Raw genomic sequence first — 27278 nt, 5'->3', positions numbered from 1 at the left:
AAGGTTAAAGAATACGTCACGTCGGGAAACTGAATCCAATATGAAAAGGATGAATAGCAACTAGAAAGGATTGCCCAGGACAAAGTTGGATGGAGAGTATTGGTTGGAAGCCTATGCTAAGTAAGTACTATTGACACATTATTTTCTCTATAGTTTATAAAACTTTGAAGAAAAACCTATTAAAAAACACACCTTACAAAAAAAGAATTGTGATCCAATCATTTTTCCTTTCAAAATAAAATCAAACACAAAACGGTTAACAAAATACAAAACCTATTTCCGTATATTTCGATTCGATATTTTACACCATATAACAAACAAAAAAAATATTTACCATAATTTACTGATTGCATTTTCTTTAACCAATCAGAAATCAGTTAAACAGAACTCTTTATCTGATTGGTTAATATAAATTAAAAATAAAATGTTTACAATTATCAACTTCATTTTTTAAATAATTATTCCCAAAATACAAACAAAATACAAACAAAATAAATAAAATGATTTGATTCAATGCATAGTTTAATTATTATATTCATTAAATATTTTGTCGTTTGATAAAATAACCAAAAAACGAGAAAAAGAAAAAACAAAAAGAAAAAGAAGAAAGAGAAAGTATGTAAAATTGTACAAAACATGTTCATTATTATGTTTGGACATTGTATATATATATAAGAGAAAAATATGAATAAAACATATATACATATCACTTTATATTGGAGAATTATATACTTTAATGAATGAATAAATAATAATTTGGGAAAATTTTGTAAAAAGAACACCACCACCACCACCACCACCAACAACAACAACAAAAAATAAAGAAAAGAAAAGAAAAAAAGAAATGAATAATATTAGTTCTGTGAATAATTTAACAATTATACGTTCATATTTTGAATTTCATGCACGTTTTGGATTGGAACGTTTATGGATAACAATTATTATATTAAGTTTATTAATATTATGCACAGTAATTGGGAATGTATTTGTTGTAGCGGCTATTTTATTGGAAAAACATTTACAAGTATGTTATGATATACATTCATGATTATAATGATTACTATTATTATTATTATTATTATTATTATTATTATTATTATTATTATTATTATTATTATTATTATTGATACTATTGTTGATATTAGTTGTGTGTTTTACAGTGAAGCGACTTATTATATGTTATGACAACTAAGATGTAATTATAGACCATAGAGACTATTTAGTTAACTTGTTTAGTAAACAAAAAATCAATCTTAAACGTATACGTAGTGAAGTGTAAATGGTTGTATAGGTGAATTATTTAAAACTTGTATATACATTTTAAATATCATACAGTATTGAAGCTACCGTATTATGATTATTGTTATGTAAATTATTCAAGTTTCACACCTTCTATTGTTTACATGATATACCTTTAATCACTATAACATTTTAATATAAAGCTCTTATATATACTTTTTAAAAGAAGACATTTTCTACAAAAATCATAGTGATCATCTAACTGAGTCGTTGGAATATATAGAAGAGAACTAACAGTAAATAAATTAACAACAGCAAACCTCTTCATTGCAAACATAGGTGATGTGTTTATCATTGAAGAACTGTCAGACTTTGAGGATGTTTAATGATATAAACTATTCATTTAACATTCGATGTTGTTTTGTTTTTATTCAGTTTGTGATATGTTAGTATAAGTTTGTATATCATAATAGACAATAGGGTCAATGAAGTTTTGGTGAAAGAATCAAAATATTTACTAGAGTGTAAACTCTCATGTAAAAATTTAGAAAATAGTAAATAAAACGAAAATTAATATCATTCTTTCCAGTTAGTTTCTAATCATGTTTCTACACAACTTTATGTTGTTTGTTTTTGTTTTTTTCAATAACAATTTAGCATCAGTAAGTTGGTAGTACTAAGTAATAATCTAACAATTTCATAAAAATATAGAATATTATCAAAGAGGTTTTGTGGAGATTGTGGTGATTTCAACAGTTGAGATCGTGAGTTAATTCAAGCTAGACCACCAGAAAAAACCTGGAAGCACTGGACCGCCATTTCGTCCTATTGTGGGACTCCTTAGCGGTGCGCATCCACGACCATGCTCCACATGATTCGAACTCAGGACCTACCAGTATTATTATTATTATACTCACGAATTTATCATAGTATTATGTGACTCTACTATTGAAGTAGTACTATTTCGGAAAATTCGGCAGTCGTACATCTCTGACAATAATAATAGTATATATATATATTTATACGTTGAATATTGAGTGAATAGTCTGAAGGTTGAGGGTTTGTGGATGAACGTGATGAATATTATCTGTGAATTAAGCTAACCTCCACAACATTTCTTTATCTAATTAAATTCTCTTAAACAGTGATCCAAACTTTAATAATATTGTTAAACAGTGTACTTTGATGAAGTTTATCTTTTAAAACTTATGTTTTACTCCTTCATTTCTAAATTTTACCTAACGCCGTTTATTTTCAGCATTATTATACATTTATTCTACAACATACTTACTTACTTTACTTTACTTACGCTTGTTACACCTCGTGGAGGATCATAGGCCGCTCATCAGCATTTCACATCAAATTTGTCGTGGGCAATCCATTATAGTTCTTTCCATTTTCTATTCATCCTTTTCATGTTTACTTCCATTTCTCGACGTAGTATGTTCCTTGTTCTTCTTGTTTTCCGTTTCCTTTAGGACTTCACCTTAGCACTTGACTTGTGATGTAGTTTGATGATTAGCTCAATGTATGACCTATCCACTTCCAACGTCTCCTAACTTATCATTCAGCTGGAAACTGGTTTGTTCCCTTCCATATAAGGTTGTTACTGATAGAATCCGTCGAACTGATATTGAGTATGTTGTGTAGACAACTATTTATGAATAGTTAAGCGTTTTCGATGATGGTTGTAATAGTTTTCCAAATTTTAGCTCCATAACATAGAACTCACTGTTTTGACATTCGTATTAAAGATTCTCACTTTGATATTGGTTGATAGCTGTTTTATGTTACGTATTCCACAACATGGTCCTACTTAATTTGTGTCTAGGAGGTTTACAAACAAAAATCCCTAAAAATTATTTCAATTCTCTACTTTCTTTTACATTTTTCTCATTTTATTTTCTTGCAATTTCAATTCACATCCTTAAATCCTTGTACATTTTCTATTGCAACAATAACTCTTGAGTGACTACTATTACTCTGTTACGTAATTAATTTAATATGTATATATTATTCCTAGTGTTCAATAAGTGAATTCCATTTATCTTTTACCAAACTATCTATATTGATATATTTGTTAAATATGTCTAATCTACATTACAGCTTTAGTAAGTAGTAGTAATGGTAGTAGTAGTAGTAGTTAAGTGTATCCGATTACAATTGTGTTATCGATTTTGTATTTGGCATATAGATCGTTGTTTGTTTGAAAAAAAAATTTTTGCTTCATTTAATCAGTTTATTTCATCACAATGTCTACAATAAATAAATTATTACCTTTTTTTTATAAAAACGTTATTATGTAATTTTATATTATAATCAAGATTAGATACTACTGAAATGAAATTGCCATGTAGTTTAGTTCTTGTATTAAGTTATTTTATCTTTCAGAATCAACTTTATACGAATAAAGATATATATAATAGTTAATTAAATGTTTGAGTAATACAATCATAATAAAAGTTACATAATATATCATGAAGATAAATTATGTTACCATTTGTGATATCAGTTGTAGTAGTAGTAGTAGTAGTAGTATTAGTAGTAGTAGAAGTAGTCTCATTAGTAGTAGTGGTAGTACAAAGAAACGATTAATTTATCCTTGCTTAATTATATATTCAATTGTTTATCTATCTATACATACTTGTTTTTGTGAAACAAATATATTGATGTCGACCATTTCCGGTTTCAATCAAATTACATTGACAATCAATGTTAAAAAGGATTAACTTTTTTTTAATAATTATTTTGAAAGTGATTTCATAAAATGAAATCAGAATTATTGGTTTATTTTGAGTTAATTATGAATAAATGTCAATAAATGGTTGTTTTAAGATGACATTAGGAACAAGAGTGAAGTTCCTAGGTCCGAGTCCTGGAATGCTCACTGTTGAAGAGCTTTAGACTGGGACGAAACATATGTCAAATGCCTCCAGGTTTTTGATGGTGGTTTAGCTAAAACTAGTTTATGAATTAGGAATTATGCAAACTAAGAAATGTTGTTAATGTGGCAAGATCGATAATGTACCATTAGATTTGTGGAAATAAGTTACAAATAATTCCAGCTTGATATTATGAGCTTATTATTAAAAGGTTTTTAAAATCTTCTGTATTAAACAAAAATAATTCTACAGGCACATTTCAAGTTAATTAACACAGTTTTATCAGTTTTATGATTTTTAACTTAAGAGAAGAGAGGTGTCTTTTTGTTACAATCAGCCCTTATCTCAAGTTGACATGGACTTTGACTGACTTTAGGATCAAGGTCAAGCATAAAGTTTAGAGTTTGTGGAAAAATTCAACCTCATTCATGTTAGATACAGTGTTTTCTCTAACAGGTTATTTCGCTCTAGTTAGTACTCATCAAGTTGTCTCGTCTCTAATTATGGACGAAATCGCACCTCCAGTGGATACCGACTAGCGTTACTCAGTGTTACAGTAAGAGATATTTCGATTAAGCCATTCGATAATAACTATAAGCATAGTTTTATAACTAATAACTAATAAAACATTTCTCATTTAGCTTACAAGCAGTGAGAAATTCACAGATCCAAATGTTGACCGTAGATAAACATGCTAGTATAGGGGATTTCGTGGATAATTCTAGATCCTATAAGTTGAAGTCACTTACCTGATAGAGGGTTACTAGTAAATAAAATGAATAACGCGCTAATTTCAATGTAGTGTAGTATATCTACAAGAATGAACTTACAAGTAGCTAAAACCTTATACACTTTTGATCTACGTTTTCACTTTTGCTTGAAGCTCATCAATAATATGGATCCTGAACTTATTGACCAGCAATTTGAAGTCTAATAGTTCATGCCTTTCTAACTGAAATCATGATTTTATTGATGATTTGATACTTAACACTTCTTGTAACTGGATCTTAGTTTTATTTCTAGTGTATGAACTGTTAATAACTTTCTGTAGAATAAAATACATTTGAATGCATTTTTAAACTACGGTTTTTCAAAGACAGAATGCTTTTTAATCATCATTGTATCGATTTTGATATGTGTTGTGTCGATGACGCTTTTCTTCTTGATATTGTATGCACTAAATCGTTTGATGACTATTAGTATATCCATCAGCATAGGGTTGTGGAAATTGCTGAATTTTATTGAGATCACGAATTAGAACAACTTTGATCGGTTCGTAATCAAGACAATAGTAATAAATACAAAACGTTTTAATATAATAGGTATATTTATGGAACGGAAACGAATAATGCTGAAATTTCATTCATCACTAGATATAGGCAGAAATGTATAACAGACGCATTTGTTATTCGTTCAGATGGAGTTATTGGCATATTCTACAAAGTGATGTCTGGGTTGATGAATGACTAATAATCAAGGAGACTTTGACAAGACGTTTCTTTTTAATTTGTTACTAGTCACCAATGAACATCAGTAATTTTACACTCAGTCATAAAATTCATACACTACACTTGTTGATAGTAGTACAACATCCTTGAATGATACAAGTTATACATGTATGATGGTCGTGATAAAAAAAAGTAAACTGATTGGATTTGTAATCTAATTCATTGGTCTAAACACAGGGCATTTTTAAATATTTTGTAGTGCTTGGGTTTAAATATCAGAGGTTGTTTCGATTTTAACTTGTGAAATGTCTCAAAGTAGAAATAAATAGTTATATGATTTTTATGGTGGTTAACGTTCATGTGTCTATTAAAGGTAGACCACCATTGAAAATCTGGGAGAAATGGAAGACCGTTTCGTTTTAGTATGAAACTTCATAACAGTTTGCATCCATGATTCTGTATGCGAGATTCGAACTAAGGTCCTTCGGTCTCGCATGAGAACGCTTAACCTTTAGATCACTGAGAAAGTATCTAAAGGTGCTGATGTTGAAATTTACTGTTGAGGAGTTCCATAATAGGATGAAACGGTTTTCCAATTCTTTCAGGTTTTCAATAGTGGTCTAGTTTAAATCGACTCATGTACTCAAATAATAAAAACTTACTACAATCTCTACGAAATTACATTTTAATAAAAACAATCCTCTACTTTTTTCCTATTAGTATGATCGAAACGTTTTCTGATCTGAGTTTTAATAATGTAAATGTATAGAATAAATGATCAGATAGGGATACATGTGTACTAAACATTAACATTATAGTTAATCATCAAGTCCTTTGAAAAAAGTATTAAAAGCATAAGAAGAGAACCATCAACATGAAATAACTGTTGAATAAATGAATACAATCAATGTATTTGAGTACAACAATTTATAAATATTATAGTTATCATCACAAAGTAATCTTAGATAATTATTAAGCATTCAATAGAATTGGATATCTATTTCATCTTAGTTTAGATTATCTTAGTAGATCATATCCATAAACATATCATTAAGAATCAATTCTAAGAACTTCAGATCTCATTTCAAGAACTCAACATATTGGATTATAAATCTGGTACTCAATGATTAATATTCCAATGTTTCAATAAAATACTATATATATACGATTGTACAGCTTTGAAAATGAATTCACCGTAAAGAGAACTGTCGACGAAGTTTATCAGAATTATGTGAAATATGCATTTCTAACAATCTGATCACACATATCCTTGTTAAGAACATTTATATATGAAAATTAAAAGGTCAACTAGACAGGTTAAGGATAAGCAAATATGATTAACACTCTGGATAATAAATCATTGTTGCCAGGGTAGGTCCAGTGTATAAGGACAAATTGTTATTTGAACACATAAAGAGAGTTTCAATTTCTGTACAGCGAAGGGTTCAATAAATCTTAGTATACGTCCTTGAAGGCTTTTATATAACACTACAAATGCTGATTTGACATCAACTCTTCGCTGAACTAATCTTTCTCATTGAATGACTTAATGAATGTATTCCGTTTTCATTTATATACTACTTCGTGTATTGGTTGAAGTTAGACATTAACACCAGTGGATGCCGGCTCAGTGGTCTAGTTGTTTAAGCACCTAGCGCGAGACTGATAGGTCCTGGGTCCGAATCCCCCAGGTTGCGGGATCATGGATGCGCACTGCTGAGGAGTCCCATAGCAGGACGAAGTGGCCGTCCAGTGCTTCCTGGTTCTCCATGGTGGTCTAGCTTCAATTGACTCATGATTTCAATCAGTAAAATTTCTCAAATCTCCACAAAACCCCTTCTGATAATACTAAATAATATTATATCTCATTAAAACTATAGTTTTCTTTTATATTCCTTACTCTTATTCCAGTTTTGACAACCACAAATCATAGTTCTTTTTCTTTTTTTTCTTTTCTTTTTTCTTATTTTTTTTTAAAGTAAATCAAATAGTTTACATAGAAAGAAATAAATTGAGAGAAGATAAATCAGATTTTATGAAAGAGGATTTTTTTTGTTTGTTTTTTCTGTTTTCTCTATATATATATGATTGCGTTTTTATCATGTTGACAGAATACTATAATAATTTATAATGTGGATTGGACTTCATATTGTACATAGTATGGGTATATGATGATGATCATGATGATGAAGATGATGATGATGATCGGGATGATGACCAACATATGTCCTTCAACGAGATCATTGCTCATAGATAAAATCGAATAGATGAATATTGAATAAATAAAAGTTTCTGATAATAATTTTTTTGAAAAAATAATTTTTTTTTGTTTAATCAGAAAAATGTAAAATGATCAAAATTGAATCAGATTTAATGGTTATCTTATCTCAGTTATAATGAAAACATAAGGAAACTATATATATATATACATATATATGTATATATATCTTCATTGATGTCTAATAGTAAGTTCAATTTTTGTTATTATTTTACGTTCTAAATTGATTAAAGATAATAATAGTGTTGATAATAAGGAAGTAATATCAAGATATTCTGTTCAAGATGTACATGTTGCTAAGGTATCATAGATAAGATGAAATCTATATGTATGTTGGATACTAGTCTTAGTTACAATTCATCTTGATTTAAATAATAGCGAGGAATAATGAATTATTTTATGGATTATTTTTCGTAGATCCATGTTAGATAGAATCTTTTTTGAAAATGTTCACAGTTACGTTCGGTATCAAATGTAATGTATATATATACAATATAATGTAAATGTCAACTAGTCACTTAAAACTCATCTATAATCTAATCTTTTCAAATTAGATTAATACAAAGTAGTAATTTGCTTTAATTTATAATACATCACCTAGTGATGATTATTTCCTATAAGCAAACGCATAAAATAAAATGGTTATAATGAATCAAATCCACTTGATATTTCAAGCAATTAGTCTCTTTGGTGAAGTTCAATAATCTTCGTCTTCTTATTATATTATCACTTGGAATTCATTGTTTGCATCTTCTTATTGTTGTTTACGATTACCATAGATTAGTCTCTATTTAAAAGAAAAAAAAAGCAAATCACACTATAGATAAAGTTATAAGTAAAAGGAAAGCCTTGAGATATGATGTGTACATCTTACCACTGTATTGAACAAGAACACAAATGTGGACAATCGAATTTAATTGACACGAAATTACAGAGCATCTCAATAAAATCTGAGAACCCTATAGTAAATCCTTAACTTGCAAAATATCAATTTATCGTGTCAAACTTGACTGTTCCTTTTGCCAACATCAATCCATTGTCTCAGATTTTATTGTTTATGTGTTTTTATACCAATTGCGTTCCGTTCCCGTTCTTTCCTTCTCGATCTTCTACTAGAATATATTCTATACTTGACTACCGTTATATACTACTTATGTGAAGATAAGTAACCCATGTCACACTACCACCTCAATGTTTCTTATATCTTAGGTACATTTAATCAGTTAATACGCTCATCGAAATTTATATCAAAGGATTATAATTGGAACCATTGTAATCGAATATATATATATATATATATATATATATATATATATATATATATATATATATATATATATACAAGCATAATAAAACAAATCTGTTCAACACAAATAAAACTTTCCATTTAAACATTGATGTATAACAATAAATATCCAAATAATAAATTTATTTGTCAGGAGCCAGATTTGTTTTTAAAAAAAATCTTTTTTTTCATATGGATGATAACACAGTTAAGAGAAAGTAATGTAAAGAAGAAAAGAAAAGAAAAGAAAATCGAATGAATTTCTATGTTAAGTTTAAATAGGAGGGGAAAAAAATGTCAAAATTAAAACGTTTTCGTGATCTAGATAGAAGATGACATGTTTATAGCATGCATAGAGACAGAATTACATATATCTATATATATACTCATATGAGATGTTAGTTAAATAAGAACATTAAAAATGCAAATAAACAGAGTAAGTTTATGTTCATTTGTACATTGAATATCAGGATCGTTTATTAAAAAAATGTCTTCAAATCATTAGATTGTCTATAATTTATAGTTGGATTTTGTTTGTTTGTTCTTTTCAAGGTTTTTTTCATTGTCATTATTATAAATTTTAAAAATTGGTTCTCGTGTCTCCCAACATTGAATTGCATGCAACTCATGAAAATATTTATGATTTTTATAATGCAACAGGAATTCAAATGATTAAATGATACTAACTATTATGACTTTAAATTGTGGTCGATTGTTTACCCTGTGCTAATTGTTGTGTCCTTGACTGGAAAATTAAAGAGCAGCGTACTTATCGATCGATTACAGTGACACGTAAACACGAACGGACGGCCTAAAGTTTCGATTGGTCTTGCTTCCTTGTCTAGCCTAGTCAGTTGAGTCCAGAACACAAATCACAGCCTCGGGGATATGAATCATTGTATTTCAGACATACTCTATTTATATACTAACCAAACATACCACATCGTACCATAAAGATAGAAAACAACGTTTTGTACAATATTCAACAAGTGAACAGATATCGACCAATAGAAAATGTCTATTTAAAGTCCAAGGACACCATTGGACTTACCATGATAATTATTGGTCTATTCCTCCGCATCCACAACACTAACAAATTCGAATAAACTAATCTTTAAATATTCATTTTGGTAACCAAACACAAAATAAATCAATAATGATAGTTTATTCTTTTATTTTGTGACAGAAAGGATTTATTGGTTTACTGAATATTACAGTTCATTGTTTTGGGGGGTGGTGTCGAACAATCAATCCAACATATACTCACTAGTGACTGGCTTCAAGATATATATCCTGGAGTTCTAGTAAGAAGGAGTGATTAGTGGAGTTCAACCGGGTCAGTTGTGAGATAGTAACTCACTGATGACAATGGTGGATGTGTCGCTCAATTTCATGGATTAGTTGAAGTTAGACATTAACATCGTTGGATGCCGGTCAGCTCAGTGGTCTAGTTAGTTAAGCGTCTGATGCGAGGCTGATAGGTCCTGGGTTAGAATCCCAAGAGGCCGGGTCGTGAATGCGCACTGATGAGGAGTGCCACAATAGGACGAAACGGCCGTCCAGTGCTTCCAGGTTTTCCATAGTGGTCTAGCTTCATATGACTCATGATTTCAACTGTTGAAATTACTACAATATCCACAAAACCCCTTCTGATATATTACTATGTCTAATGTATACATGAATGTACATTAACCTTACCTATCTAGAACAGAGTATATCATTGTTATTTAAACCAATTACATAATTTTTTCAGTTGTTCAAAAACAATTTTTGAAGTTCTTATAGATTATGTTGTTTTTCTGGTTATTTTGTAGATTTATGTTTTGTATAATTGTATACACAAAAGATTATTCTGAATTTAACTTATTAGTGATTTCGATAATGTAATAGGAAGACGATTATTGGAAGTATGTTATGATATATTAACGTAATACATTTCGAACAATCTGGTCACACATAATACACTTGTTAAGAACCTTTATATATGAGAATAAAAAAGTCAACTGGACTAGAAATAGAGGGTTAAAAGAGATAATGATTATAAAGAAAATAATGTGAAAATAATTTGAAACCTCATCACTCTGGATAATTAGCTAATATTATCAGGGTAGTTTTAAAGTGAGAACAAACTGGTTTTGAATACACAAAGGTGGTTTGAATTTTCGTATGGCTAAAGCTTCAATAAGCTTTATTATACACACTTCCACACTTTTGTACCGCACCACAAAAGCTGAGTTAACATCAATCTTATGACCTGTTTGAATTATACGTTTAGCAATAGAGGATGAAATGTATTACACTAATATATCACAGTTTTGATAATCTTCATCTTCCTATTACACTATCGAAATTTATCAAAGGGACTAATTGCTTTATTACTGATTATCTAGGACAGTAATTCGGTAATCAGAAACAATTAAAAACGACAAAATCGATGTTTTTATCATCACAGACCATTACCATTCTAATTTAGGACTGTTTTTTTTTCCATTTTTCACAACTATCAATAAGACATAGTTCATTTTTGTATTGGTTGTTTGAATCTTCTTATTTATATTTAGGACGACATTTGATCAGTCTATTATTGGCATATGTATATATATACATCCTGTATGGATTGCTTCAATATTGCTTTCAGTTACAAGCATTATGAACGAAGATGCTTTATTCAGTTTTAAAAAAAGTTGATTACAGATTATAAATTACGTCCATAAACGCTTAAGAAATACTTTGAATTCCCATTAAAAAACTTTTTTTCCCTACTGTTTATTATTTTCTCTGTTTTTCTCTCAAACAAATGATCTACGGAAAGATCATTCAAACATTTTTGTTCAAGTATTTAGACCTATTTTTTTCTTGAAAATTATGTTTTTCCAAAGATCATTCTAGAATAGAAGTAGACTAAACACTGATAGATAATTTCATTTAAACGAATTCTCAACTATAAAATCGTTTATGACTGAGTGAAAACAACCAGCTTTCGATTAAAACATTTATTCCAGTTTGATATTATATATGTTAGGATAGTATATTGCAAAACAATAAGCCAAAAAATCTAACTTCACCTATTTGACTACACAAATACATTCTAATATTATCAGAATAAGGTTTTGTGGATATTGTAATAATTTCCAAGAGTTGAGATCATGAGTCGATTAAAGCTAGATCACTATGAAAAACCTGGAAGCATTGGATTACCGCTTCGTTCTAGTATGAGACTCTTCACAAATCTCCACAATGACAATAATCATGTGCTTACTAGTAACCAGCCTCAACATGAAATTCCTGGAATTCTAGTGAGATGTCATGACCAGTGGAGTTCAACTAAATCTGTAGTGAGGCAATGACTCACTGAAGATATTAATGTACGGTAGCACAATTTCATAGACTGGTTGAAGTAAAACATTAACATCTTTGGATACCGACTCATTGGTCTAGAAGTTAAGCATTCGCATGAAAGACTTAAGATCTTGGTTTCGAGTCCCATATACGGGATCATGGATGTATACTACTAAGAAGTTCCATACTAGGACAAAGCATCCGTCCAGTTCTTTCAAATTTTCCATGATAATCTACTTTTACTCGATTCATGAATTTAACACTTAGAAACACTCAAATATTTCATTTCTTCACTAATCATTAAAGGGTTTATATGGGTGAAAATATTCTTTTTTTTTAATTTTTAAGTAGTATTGATTCATGTTAGATTAAATATATTGATCTATTTCTTACTGTTACTTTATATCTCCAAGTCATATGTCATTGATTAATTCATAAATAAACTATTATATAACAAACCCCAGTTAACGGTAAATTATCCTTATAGAAGCTTGTTTATACATGTGTATTTAAATAGAATACTTATAAATGTATTCAGTAATATGTCGATACATGGTTTCTAAGGTACGTGATTTACTTAACAGAAATTAATTATTTCAATTATTTGTGCATAGTGATGAATAAGATAAATATGAATTATGAAAGATAATTAAATAGATATCAATCATCTTAAGGTTAAATTTAATGCAATCATTATATAGTTTATAGGTCAAGGTTTAAACCTCTATAGGACCATATGATAGACATTATTTAGTACTTCTTCATTAATTCTTTAATGGTAAATAAATCAAGAAAAATCAATAACTCTGTAAGTTCTCGACATCGGATACTGACCATATTAGTTTTAATGGACTCACTTAGTTGAAGGCTCTCGGTCATGTGTGCGCTCCAGATCAGGAGTGGGATCACCGTGCTCAAATTCTCTTGTAATCGCTGGTCAATTAGATCAGTCGCTTCTCGATATGTTGATGGACTATCAAATATGTCTTCAAAACTCCTTGATTTTGACTTTCGATTTCACTGTATGGACACGCTTTATTTATAGAAGGTGTTACTGGTTTTAAAGAGTTATCAAACTCCAAATACCTGTGGCATCTTCAATTTCATTAATTGATTAGTTGAAGTTGGTTCGTAGTTTAGTTAATTTTCAAAGGGTATAATCTTTCGAATAATGAACATTTGAGTATTTGTGATAAATTTTAAAACGAATTAATGAAAGTTTCGTTTTCATTGGTAAAGTTGATTTACACCAGTTATGCTATAATACAGATGTAATAATAACATAAGGTTACTTTGTCTGTAATAGTTATTTATCTGAAAACTATTTGTTTCATTAAGCAAAGATAGACAATGGCTAAATGTGGAATCTAGGAATCGTCGACTGGATATACCTGCATCTCATAGTTGATGTTCAGTCTGGGACTCGAACTCAGTACCGTTCGCTTCAAGCACAAGCAGATGACTATCAGGACTCAGTAGCTAAGTGAATAACACGATGCCGTTTGAAGCGAACTGTACTGGGTTCGAGTCCCGAATAGGACGGAACGCGAGCCCTGGATTCCACTATTAGCCACTATCCATCTTTGCATAAAAAGCTTTTGACTTAAGGCTATATCGGGTCAATCCTCACAGGATGCACATATGCCAACAAGAGACTAATCAGTTGCAGTCCTAAATAACAATAGGAAGATACAAATAAAACAACACCAAGCGAATTTGTTTGTTTCACTGTTTGATTTTATGAAGAAATGTAAGTACGGAACAATTAACACAAGTATTTTTTATTTGTTGTGCAATTTACTATGTATCTTAAGTCATTAGCTCAGTGGATAACACGTTTAACATTTGAAGCAAAATGTATTAGGTTTGAGTTCAAACATCAACATTAGATTACAGACACATCTAGCTGACAGGTCTAAAATAGAACAAGACTCGTGACCTGGATCACATTGCCAGTGGCTATTTAATTTTTTAATATTTCAATATTATTATAGACATTTAAGTTTTCATACACATTGGTCGTTGAAAGATGTTTACGCTTTTATTGGATGCTCACATATAATTATCTTATTTTAACTCTTAATATGGTAGATAATTATTAGTTTTCAAAAAGTACACTCATATATGACCTTAGTCATTAGTAAATGTTCTCAACCAATTGACTTTTTGATAAAAATCTACTATATTTTAATTGATATGACGAATAAAAACAAGACATTAACACTGTTGAATGCCGGCTGAGTGGTCAAGAGGTTAAGCGTTCTCTCGTGACACTGGAGGCCCTGGGTTCGAAGCCCTCGAGCGGGATCATGGATGAGTATTGCTGAAGAGTACCACACTAGGACGAAACGGCCATCCAGTGCTCCTATCGACTTCATGAATTCAACTATAAAATTACTAAAATCTACACCAAAACCTCTTCTGATAATAATCATTGTGATTTTTTTATCCAAAATTACTTCCGTTTTTTTCTTATAATTCAATATATATATATTTATTTATTTCTATTTCCCAATGTTCGTTATAACAATCATTAACATGATCTATGTTCATCACAATAGGCAATATGTAACAAATCTGGGTATTTTTCATTTTTGTAATTTTCTCCTAATTATTCATCAAAATGTGTATATAATGAGTATAGTTTCGACTAGAGTCTTTGTCGTCATCATGTTTTAGGGGTTCATAAATCATCAATTTATATCAATCTTTGTGTTCTTCATTATCGAGTCATAGGAACAATGATAGTTCCTTACTTTTTCATGTATAAGTATTAAGCGACATGGATACAAAAGCAAAGTTTTTTTTCTTTATAAACTAAACAATAAAAAACAATAAAGAAAACAATAAAAATAAAAAAATCAATAGAAATTTTCTATATTTTCTTTTTTATTTCACATTTTGGCTTGAAAGTTATTTTAAGTGAAAATTAATAAATAAAAAAATAATAAAAAAAACTAAAAAAAACAACAAATTAATGATTTGAAAATCAATTTCATAATCATAAAAAAAATTTAAAAAAATTTTTAGCAAATAAAATTCATTGTCTCTATATCATTTCATGTATCTATCCAACTATCTATCTATCTATCTATCTATCTATCTATCTATCTATCTATCTATCTATCTATCTATCTATCTATCTATCTATCTATCTATCTATCTATCTATCTATCTATCTATCTATCTATCTATCTATCTATCTATCTATCTATCTATCTATCTATCTATCTATCTATCTATCTATCTATCTATCTATCTATCTATCTATCTATCTATCTATCTATCTATCTATCTATCTATCTATCTATCTATCTATCTATCTATCTATCTATCTATCTATCTATCTATCTATCTATCTATCTATCTATCTATCTATCTATCTATCTATCTATCTATCTATCTATCTATCTATCTATCTATCTATCTATCTATCTATCTATCTATCTATCTATCTATCTATCTATCTATCTATCTATCTATCTATCTATCTATCTATCTATCTATCTATCTATCTATCTATCTATCTATCTATCTATCTATCTATCTATCTATCTATCTATCTATCTATCTATCTATCTATCTATGAATACATAGATACATTATTCTTATTACTATTCACTGTATTTATTATTTGACATAGTTTTCAAAGTATTAAAATTTCAAGGTAAAAAAAAAACAAATTTTCAAAAAAAATCATTAAACATGAACATACAAACAATGAAAATGACAATAATAATAATAATAACATTAGAGGACAATCTGTATTGGACGTATTCATAAGATGTAATTTGAGAGAATTCGCAAAATGATATGGGGTATAAGTGAGAACTATACATTAAACCAGTTATTCAAATATTTCACCGACACACATACATACATATATACATAGACTAATTTATGGCCAGGGAACAATCGAATTTCAGTATTTGAAATCATGAGTTAATTGAAGCTAGGTCACTATGGAAAAACTGTAAGTACTCAAAGGCCGTTTCATCCTAGTATGGGACTCCTCAGCAGTGTACATCCATGATCCTGCCTCCCGTGAAATTCGAAATCAGAACTTATCAGTCTCGAGTGCAAGCGCCTAACCACTAGATCACTGAATCGGCCGATATCCGATGGTGTTAATGCCTAACTTCAACTAATCCACGAAGTTGCGTCACTGTACACCATTGTCTTCAGTGAGTTGATATCTCACAACAGATCTGGTTGAATTCCACTGGTAACGGCTTCTCACTAGAACTCCAGGAAATTGGTGAGAAAATAGATAATAAATAAACTAGTAAATGTGTAAACAAATAAATAAATAAATAATGTATTTATTTTGAAATTTTATCAGTCACATATATACGTGTATGTATGTTTGTTCAACAATTTGTCATTTGCTCTCAATCGGAAAGTATCATAACGATTTACATGTAAAAAAAGGAACAACATAATATACTGTTAACATTTGTCAGATTTACAATCCCCCACGACCACCACCACCACCACCACCATACACCAATAGGAAGAAATAATAACTATATGGGTTGAAAAACCCGAGCTTTCTATTATTAATATTATTATTATTGTTATTATTATTATTAGTCTTGTAAACACTCCAAGAACTCAATAAAGATTCACTTTATTTTACATGGTCTTCGACCGAATATTTAATCTAATTGATAATTACATTATCTCTTTTAGCTTATGTTATCAATACTTATGATATATAAATATAATGCAGTTTAATCTTATTAAAATGCAACTTTTATGTTTTTCCCAACTAGAAAAAACGGTTGAGAAAACTTTTTCTATTTATTGTTATTTTATTGAAACTATCAAATTATTGGAATGTTTCATTTGATAAGTAAAGAAGTATGTTTGCTTAGTATGAGCTTAATTTTCAATGTTTACATCATTTATTGATTATAAATAGATAAGCACTGGAATAGTGTTTCGCCTTTGTCTGAGACTCCCCAACAGTGTATATCTATGATTTATTACAAGGAATAGGACCATCAGGTCTTGAGTCGAGTGCTTAACCTCCAAACTACTTAACCGATATCTAATGATGTAAATGTATAACATCAGTTAAGTCACAATATTGCGGAATTCAGAGTATTCCTCTTAAAAATCACGAAACGGTTCCGAAAAGGCTGGGAAATATTTTATCCAATCAGCCTTGAATAGAAGTTTTTCAGGAACATCTAGAAAGTGATGAGTCACAAGTCGCATTTGGGATTGGATGATTACCTATCCTACTGTCATGCGTAGTAGGGTTTCAAGATATTCTAGAAGCTTAAGGTCATATGAAATGCAATAAATATACTCGATTTTCCTTACATAAATTAACCCTGGAGTAAAGCGCTCTTTCCACATTTCGCGCTTTTTCTTTTGTTTTCAAGGTGTCGTGTAGATTTAGCCTGTATCTTTTAGAAGAACTTGGGAAACCGATTCAAGCGTTCATTCAGTCTTGTCTGAATATGTTGGATATCACTTCATTCAACATAATCACACAGAACTAGGGATTTGTATTCATTCTATGTTCGTATAAGTGATGTGTTCAGTCAATGATATATTTTACAGAGATGGCTTGTAATTAGACACTAATTGCTCACATTATAATGACTAATGTTATATTTTCTAGTTTTTAATGTCAGTCAAATCAAGGCTTTGTTAAATGGAAACAAAAAGAATTTGTTTGATAATAAGCAGTTAATATTATTCCGTCTGGAACTTATGATGTAATTCTCATATAGATCTGATTTTGCCAAAGAAGCGTAACTGTTAACTTAAGAGGCATTACCGAGGCTTCCACAACGGTAAAAAGCAATATGATTGTATGACAAACAAATACCTTATTCAAACGGCTACTGATCTTCTTTAAAATCAAAATATTCACCAATTAACCAACTTCATGATTTATAGACTATGATGTTGGTTTAAGATAGAATGAGATCACAGGACTAATTTTCATAGCTTAATATCAATCATATTCATCCATCTAACATAAGACTAATTTATTTATCCATTATTCGAATGATTATTAATATACTGTTCCTTGTTAATATTGAAATGATAGAGAATATTCATAACTCAAATTGATAATTTCACAGATTTATATTCTTTCAATTGAATCATTTACTTATAAGCTTCTTCTTATCTTCCCTGGATCACATCCATACGTACTTCGAATATATAATAATGAAAGTCTAACAACTAAATTATCTAACTTCAATTAGTGTTCTTTTACTTGAAACTTCCCATTATTGTTTAGGACTACAATCGATCAGTCTCTTATTGGCATGTGTGTATACTGTGAGTATCGCCTCTATATTGCCTTAGTTCACCCTATTTCACAAGGAAATGGCATTTGAAGAAAAACAGTATTGGGTTCGAGTTCCCGAATGAATATAAACTCTGAGTTGCAATGACATTCAGTTGACGAGTTTCAAATAGGATAAAACCCGAGTCCTGGATTCCATTGCTAACCATTATCCATATTCGCTTATAAATGATCTAATTCATGCCATATATCACCTTTAAAATTACTTCTTAATCAACTAGATTTTATTATATACATTGAATAGTTACAAAAATTTAATTTATCATTACACTTCAGTAAGTTTTGAAAAAAAGATAAAGAGAAACGACTTTTTTTTTCTCCAGTGACAATCGTTCATCAAAACAAACCAAACAAAAGTAGTTAGATTGAATGAACCTTACAATTGAAAAAGGTATCACTCATAAATAGTTTATTATGAAGAATTAAGATTAAAGTTAAATAATTGTCATATGACTTAGCAACTATGTATAGTTACACTTTTTTTTAAAAATTTATTATGATTAATGTCATATATATGTTTACAGATGATCTAATTTTTGACTATTAGGCAACACTATAATGTAAACAATATGAGAATAGTTTCTGTTTCGACTAACTTTTATTTACACTTATTATATTTGTGTTTGTTTATTTATGTGTGTGTGTATATATGGAAATTTTGTTTCTATATTGATGGTACTACTGTTTATTTATTTGTTTGTTTACTTATGTCTTCCGTTTAATATAACTTTTCGATGAAATATATATATATATATATATATATATATATATATATATATTGATGAAATGTTCAAAGCAAAACAAAAATTGGAAAAGTAAAGATGTTTGACTTTCTTTAGGAATAGTGTTGTTGTTGTTGTTGTTAGGAAAGAAATATCGATGGAATATTCGTTTCATTATAAAATATATATAGATAGAGTATTTGCTATGTAGTATTTGATTGTTCACTACTCTATTTGGGTTTTATTATGAAATTTTGATAATGAGAAAATAATAAAATCTTATTTGTCGATTACTAGGAATAATGATTAATGAACAGTATGATTTATACAGGAAGTTATATGTCAAAAAATATATTTCAATCGTTGAGATCATGAGTCAATTGAAGTTGGATCACTATGGAAAACCTGTAAGTACTCAAAGGCCGTTTCATCCTATTATGGGACTACTCAGCAGTGCGCATCTACGACTCCGCCTAGCAAGATTCGAAACCAGGAACTATCAGTTTTGCGCGCTAGCACTTAATCACTAGACCACTGAGCTGGCCGACATCCAACGGTGTTAGTGTCTTATTTCAAATAATCCACGAAATTGAGCGACACATCCACCATTGTTACTATCTCATAACAGACCTGATTGAACTCCACTGATCACTGCTTCTCACTAGAACTCCACGATATACCTCTTGAATCCAGTCATTAGTGAGCTTATATTGATTAGTATCAGGAGGGGTTTTATAGAGATTGTAGTAATTCAACAGTCAAGATCATGAGTCAATTGTTTATTTTTTTGAATTGATACTTGGACAATGTTCTTTTTGGCAGATCAATCACTAAAATGTAGTTTGGTTCATTTGTATTATGCTACAAAATTATACATATCCAAGTGTATTATGAAATAAGCTGCTCTTTTCATATGCTTATTAATGACTGATTTTTAGAATGGATTGTTGAAATTCCAAATAAAAAAATTTATTTAACTGTGAATTTAGTCAAGTCAGCTTTGAAGAAGTTCATCAGAGCGAAATTTCTAGATGCTTTTGTTATATTACAAGATTACTTAATTTATGATTTAGTAGTCACCATGGAACATGTTTTTTTTAAATGAGAACTCAGTTATCTTCACATAATAATATGCCACATCACTGCTGATGCGTCTCAAATTAGAATAGTTAAGTTGTTTAATGACTTAAGGTTTGTAAACTTTTACTGATCTAATGTCACACCATAGTGACCGGTACTATATCAAATCCACATAGGTTATTATAGACTTTGGGCACACTAATTTTTTTACTTTCCCCAAGCCACGTTTTAACCTTGTCACTTATTCGCTTGATTAACCCTGACTGTTTTTTAAATAATCATATATATGTTAATTACTTACCCTATTCATGATGTGCCTGTAAATTATTTTTGTTTGACTATAAATATCGATTCATGCTTGATTAAATCGAGTTGGCTTAAATGCCTTCTTCGGTTTGTTCCGTTTCGCTCTCTCCTCTTCATTTTATCGCTTATTATTTCGAATCTCTGTGTGAATAAACAAATGCCTGATATAAATTCCTCCAATGCCACCCATATTTAGCTTCTTATTACCGCCGTCATACAAACGAGGTTAGCCTAGGTAGACTTATATTCATAGAATATTCATACAAACATCCTAATTGCAGTCAGATCAGCCAGCACCGTAACACATTGACAATGACTATTTTTTAGGTTTATATGTTTTACAAATTGTACTTGTAAGAAGTTTTGTTCAGAAATAAATTAGGTTTAATTAATTTGGTAGTATATTCCTCTTCTATGATTATTATAGGCATCTATGAATCATGTAATCAGTATCAGTCATGAAATGAACATACAACAGACATTCATTGGTAGTGAGGAAATGGTTGTTTTTAGATAGACAAGTTGTGTTTACCTAAAAACAAACACCTTTATTGTGTTAGCTTTCAATTGAAGTAACGCCTACTGATATAACATACACTTTCAGGACAGAGAATGGTTATTGATTAATCAATATTAATTTAATCAACTATCTTTTATTAATGCACAATAGTATCCATTTATTTGTTGGCATATTTTTTCAGTAAAATCTTAAGTAACTAAGAAAATGGCAATATGTTTACAATAAGATTTGCAAAAGTTGTTAGCCATTTCAACTCTTTCCTTTTAATCAAACATGAGACTTCCAGGAATCTTAAAGAGACGTCAGACGGAGTTTCTCGGTTGGATACCGTCCGTTTTATTTTAACGTATTAGAATTGGGGGAATAATTTAAATCAATTAATTGTATCTAATTTACGATATGTAAATATAAATTATATACTTTGTTGTGTAAGCCAATGATGTTTTCTTCTGAGGTGAAACTATTGTAAATTCAATTATATCGAATTCCTGGAAAAGTTAATTATAAATCAATATGAATGTAGGCCGTTGTATCTGTCCAAGTTGAAATATGCATTATATTAATCATTGTCAACAGACTTTGATCTTGTTTATTATATCAGTAATTCTCATGACTACTATATCTAAGGTCTTTTCAATGAAATGTTAGTTTTCATTAGTTTGAAATGTTTATTATGTTAGAATTAGCGTATTAGTGAGAGCTGAAGTAATGTTTCATCTTAGCTTGAGGCAAGTTATTACTGTGTACACACAATATTTTCACAAATCGAATTCAAGACCTTCGAGGTTACGTTAGATTGAAACGTTCTTTTAGGCGCTCAACAGTTCCGGAATGATATCTGTATACTTTCTTTTACAAAATTCTTCTGTGCTTTGTGCTGCTAATACAGACATATATATTAGGATTCTTACTGATAGAAAAGGAATATAAAAAGAGAAAGAAAAGTAAAAGTAATCCAATTAACAACAACAATCAAAGAATGATGGAATTTGTGAGAGACAATTGGAAGAAAATGTGCAAATGATCTATCCAGTGTATTATTTTCATTTATTACAAATACAGAATGTGATTTTGCTTCATATAATCAAGTCTGCCTTCATTACATTACTACCAAAAAATTGTAAGATTGATAATGACTGATTTCAAAACTGTGATAAAAAGAAAACAACAACAAGAACGAAAAATATTTTCTTTCTCTCTTTTTTTCTTTACCATGTCAATCAGAATGCTTACTGTTTTAATTCTTTTATTTATCTTCCCTTTTTAAAGGGAAAAAAAAGATGTCAAACAATTGAAGTTAAACGATAATCCTTCAATGTTATTTCGGGACACATTTCTAAAGGGAAAGACTGACAACGTTCCTATTAAATTTATCACATCAGTTTAAATATCTCTCTGTTTGTAGTTTTATGTTATAGATATATAATAGCATTGACAATATAAACAGTATGACTGTTATAGTCATAAACTTTGGATTAGATTCTTTCGAGAAATATGGCAAGATATATTTGCATCGGAAATCCTAATAAAACACAATATAAGCGTGTTACATTGTATCTTAGGAGCTACTTGAATTAATATGTACATATATATATATATATATATATATATAATGGTGTTCATTCTTTGATAATCTAAGATTTAAGTTCTATATCTACATAGATATATAGATATATATAGGTATATACTACTTGAAAAGTAACAAGTATTAAAATACAAAAAGAAAACATTTTTTATCTTATTTTAATGAAAACTAACAAGAAAAAGAAAAAAGAAATCTGGGCATATTTTTTTCCTATTTTCTTTGTAACAAATATTTGTGTACAAAAAAAAGAAAAAAAGAAAAAAAAGAAAAACAGAAGTGAGAAATGAAAAATAAACAAGAAAGAATAAAAAAATTTACGAAATATTTTTGTAACCTGGTAATTGGAAATCTCCTTTTTTTATTGTTGCTAAAGTCAGCATGTGGTAAAGTAAAATTTAATTTTTACATTTTTTAAAAATAAATTGTGAAGTATTTTTTTTTCAATTTTTGCTTTTTTTTATTTTTTTTTAATTTTTGTTTGTTTGGACTTAAATATTATTTTATTCTTGTTACATTGAATGTAAGATAAGATCAATCAACTTGTATTTGATTTCATTTAAGGATAAAATGAGTAAACTGGGAATGGAAAATAGTATTGTGAATATTTGGTTTCTTTAGAGTAAAGCTTATGGATATCAAATTGGTTATTAATTAGCACTAAGTTGTTTTAGTAGTTTTTCAATGGAATATTTAGTTGTGATTGTATGACATTCTCAAGGAGTTTTTTTAATATTTAATGAGTATAGATCATAATAAGACAACTGTTATAAAGTGCGATGTCCGAAATTTGATCGTGATACACAATGTACTATGCGATGACTCATTAGGTGACTATTTGAGAGAGAACACTAGAATGACCATATATATATATATATATCACTCTTGATTACTTACGCCAGTTACTCCCAAAGGAGTATAGGCCGCCGACCAGCATTCTCCAGCCCACTCTATCCTGGGCCTTCCGTTCCAGTTCTGTCTAATTTTTGTTTATTTCTCTCATGTCTGTCTCCATTTATCAGCGCAATGTGTTCTTTTGTCTTCCTGTATTGTTGGGGACATTAGATCCCCAGAACTCACTTGGAAAAGGACCTGATTTTTTAATTCTATTTAGAAAATTTGAATTTCTTTGTTTTCGCGCCAAAAACTTTTAGCCTTCTTGTCGTATTTCCCACTTGAGAGAATTTTAAATGCTATTCGTCTGTTGCATCTTCTATTATGCTATTTTGTAACTCTCTCCAAGGACGGTTTTGTGCTGTATATATACGTTTTGACTTGTGTCTGTTGTTATCGCTCATTTTCTGGCTTTTGCGGAATATACTTCCTCTATTCCAATTTTGGACTTCTTCCTCTAGTTAGCGGGGCTGGGATGCATGGAATATCTAGCTTATTAGTCTTTGGTCACCGAGTCTTTGTTCCGTTCTCAGATTAAGTGAACTCGTAAAAGCTTCAAACCTAGCATGTTTTTCTTTGACCTTGAGGATTCCATGTGAGAGCTTGTCTTGTGCCCAGTTCGTGATGAAAATCCTAAATCTAATTTCTAAACCTAACCGTTAACTGTAATTCATTGTTCTAATTCCCCACACTTGTTTATAACCCTAGTTATTAGATAGACACTCTCAAGATCACTTTAGAATCGTTTAAAGATCGTCCATAAATTGTAGTCTCATCCATCTATTAACTTTTAAATTTCATTTGTGATAACAATTGATCAAGGTTAGTTTATAGAACTGTGTCCACTGGATTTACTCGCAATTATTTTCTTATCTATCTGAAAGCAAAACAAGATTCAAGTGTATAAGAGTTCAATTAAGTTTACTGAATAACTTAAAAATACCTATAGTTTCCTTTATATATAGCTTATATATTGATCCACGAATTTGTTTTATATAGTACTTACAATTGTAAACCACTTAGAGTTTAGAGATGTCTACACTTTAACCATCATTATAAAAAGAAAAAAACAAACATTTATTCTGAATTTTATAGGTTACAAGCGATTCGTTACAACATCGTATCAAAAACTCTAAAAATTCATTCATTATATCTAAATAATATAGTACAGAAATAAATTAGCCAGTAGTATAATCGAATACTACATTAATTAATGAATTATTACTCTTCTTTGATGATTTATTATGTTTTATTATTATGTAATACAACTTTAAAACTGAAATAAGAAACTCACCTGATATTGTTTGGCTTGTATCTTCCTATTGAGTTTTTTTAAAGTGGTTATCAGGACTCAGAAGCTGATTGGAATAACGTGATGGCGTTTAAAGCAAATGGTACTGGGTCCGAGTCCCGAAATGAACATCAACTCTGAGATGCAAGTACATCCAGCTGACGAGTCCCAAATAGGACGAAACGCGCGTCCTGGATTCCACTGCTAGGCACTATCCATCATTACTTGAAATAGGAAACGTTTAAATAATGCTATGATCATTCGATAATGTAATAAGAAGGTGAAGATTATCAGAACTATTTGATGATATATTATAGTAATACATTTTGAAAAGTCTGATCACACATAATACACTTGTTAAGAACATTCGCGCATAAAAATAAAAAGATCAACTAGACTAGAAATGGAAGGTAAAAGAAGACAAGGATTATAATGAAAATAATGTGAAAACAATTTGAAACCTCATCACTCTGGATAATTAGCTAATATTATCAGGATAGGTTTAAGGTGAGAACAAACTGGTTTTGAATACAAAAAAGGGGGGTTGAATTTTCGTATGGCTGAGGCTTCAATAAACCTTAGTATACTTCCTTTAACACTTTTGTACCGCACCACAAAAGGTGAGTTAACATCAATCTTATGCTTTGCTTGAATTATGTGTTAAGCAATACAGTATAATAGATGTTGTTCGAAATGTATTACGCTAATATATCACATAGTTTCGATAATCTTCATCTTCTTATTCCACTATCAAAACTTATCAAAGGGACTAATTGCTTTAAATACTGGTATCATTTAACAATGTGATACCGTGAATACAGACATGAAAGTGAGTTACTTAAAAATACAATCATAGGATGCTCATAAGGTATATTTATTCACATTTTTGAAAGGTAAATTACATTAAATTTTCTTAGAAGATATATTCTATTGTCTATTACTATTATTTATTCATATGCATACACGACTAGTAGAATTCTATCATTACAATGCCAGTTGCTATCAACATTAGAAAAGTTAGAATGAATATGAAAAATTTAGTCGGCTAGTTTGGAAGAGTTTTTTTCGATCCTTCAAAAAACAGTTTTGTCTAATGTTTTCAAATAATTGTTTATATAGTTTTAAATAAAATGAAAGAAAGAACGAAACATTCGAAACGTGTGTATATATGTTACTTGGTATTGTTTGTTTGTATCTTCCCATTGTTGTTTAGGATTGTTATTGATTAGTCTCTTATTGGCATATGTGCATCCTGTGCGGATTGACTCGATATTACTTTAAGTCACAAGTTTATTAAGGATCGACAACATCAAGCTGATGAGTTCCAAGTAGGACGAAATGCGCTTCCTGGATTCCACTGCTAGCCATTATCCATCTTTGCTTATTATGCCCGTGAATTAAGGCAATATTGAGGCAATACGCACAGTATACACGTATGCCAATAACAGACTGATGAATTGCAGTTCTAAACATCAATGGGAAGATTCAATGAAACAGTATCAAGTGAATTAATCTGTTCTTAAGTTCCTCAAGATTATCTGGATAGTTATTAATATACTTCAAATATTGGTTTGAACCATCAAACATAAATTCAATTATCTCCATATTTTTCATTCATGTACAGTTACTGATAAAGAAACAAATTTAAAAAAAGAAAACATATTTAGCCATCAGAAAGGGGTTTTTTGGAGATGGTAGTGATTCAACTGACTCGTGATCTCAGCTATTAGAATTACTATAATATCCACAAAACCACTTATGATGTTAATCAACATATGCTCACTAGTGATGGACTCCGAGAGGTATTTCCCGGTGTTCTAGTGAGAAGCCGTTACCAGTGGAGTTCAATCGGGTCTGTTGTGAGATATTAACTCACTGAAGACAATGGTGGATAAGTTGCTCAATTTCGTTAGACAACAACACTGTTGGATGCCGGCTCGGTGGTCTAATGGTTAAGCGCTCACATGCGAGACTGATATGTCATGAGTTCGAATCTCATGAAGCGGGATCGTGGATACGCACTGCTTAAGAGTCTCGCAATGGGACGAAACAGACAACCGGCGCCTCCAGGTTTTCCA

The 27278-nt window shown here is 29.8% G+C and overlaps 1 protein-coding gene across 1 annotated transcript in view; it reads left to right on the top strand.

The window, feature by feature from the left end:
- Window positions 1-456: 456 nt before the first annotated feature.
- Window positions 457-27278, top strand: part of HTR1A (5-hydroxytryptamine (serotonin) receptor 1A, G protein-coupled) — an 81714-nt gene continuing 54892 nt past the window's right edge. Inside the window, exon 1 of the mRNA XM_051219365.1 lies at window positions 457-1024. Coding sequence (XP_051066823.1) covers window positions 845-1024 — 180 coding nt within the window. The 5' untranslated portion in view covers window positions 457-844. The remainder of the gene's footprint in view (window positions 1025-27278) is intronic.

Source organism: Schistosoma haematobium, chromosome 4 (assembly GCF_000699445.3).
Source record: "Schistosoma haematobium chromosome 4, whole genome shotgun sequence".
Lineage (NCBI taxonomy): Eukaryota > Metazoa > Platyhelminthes > Trematoda > Strigeidida > Schistosomatidae > Schistosoma > Schistosoma haematobium.
The sequence above is the reverse complement of the archived record's forward strand: the minus strand, read 5'-3'. Positions and strand labels throughout refer to the sequence as shown.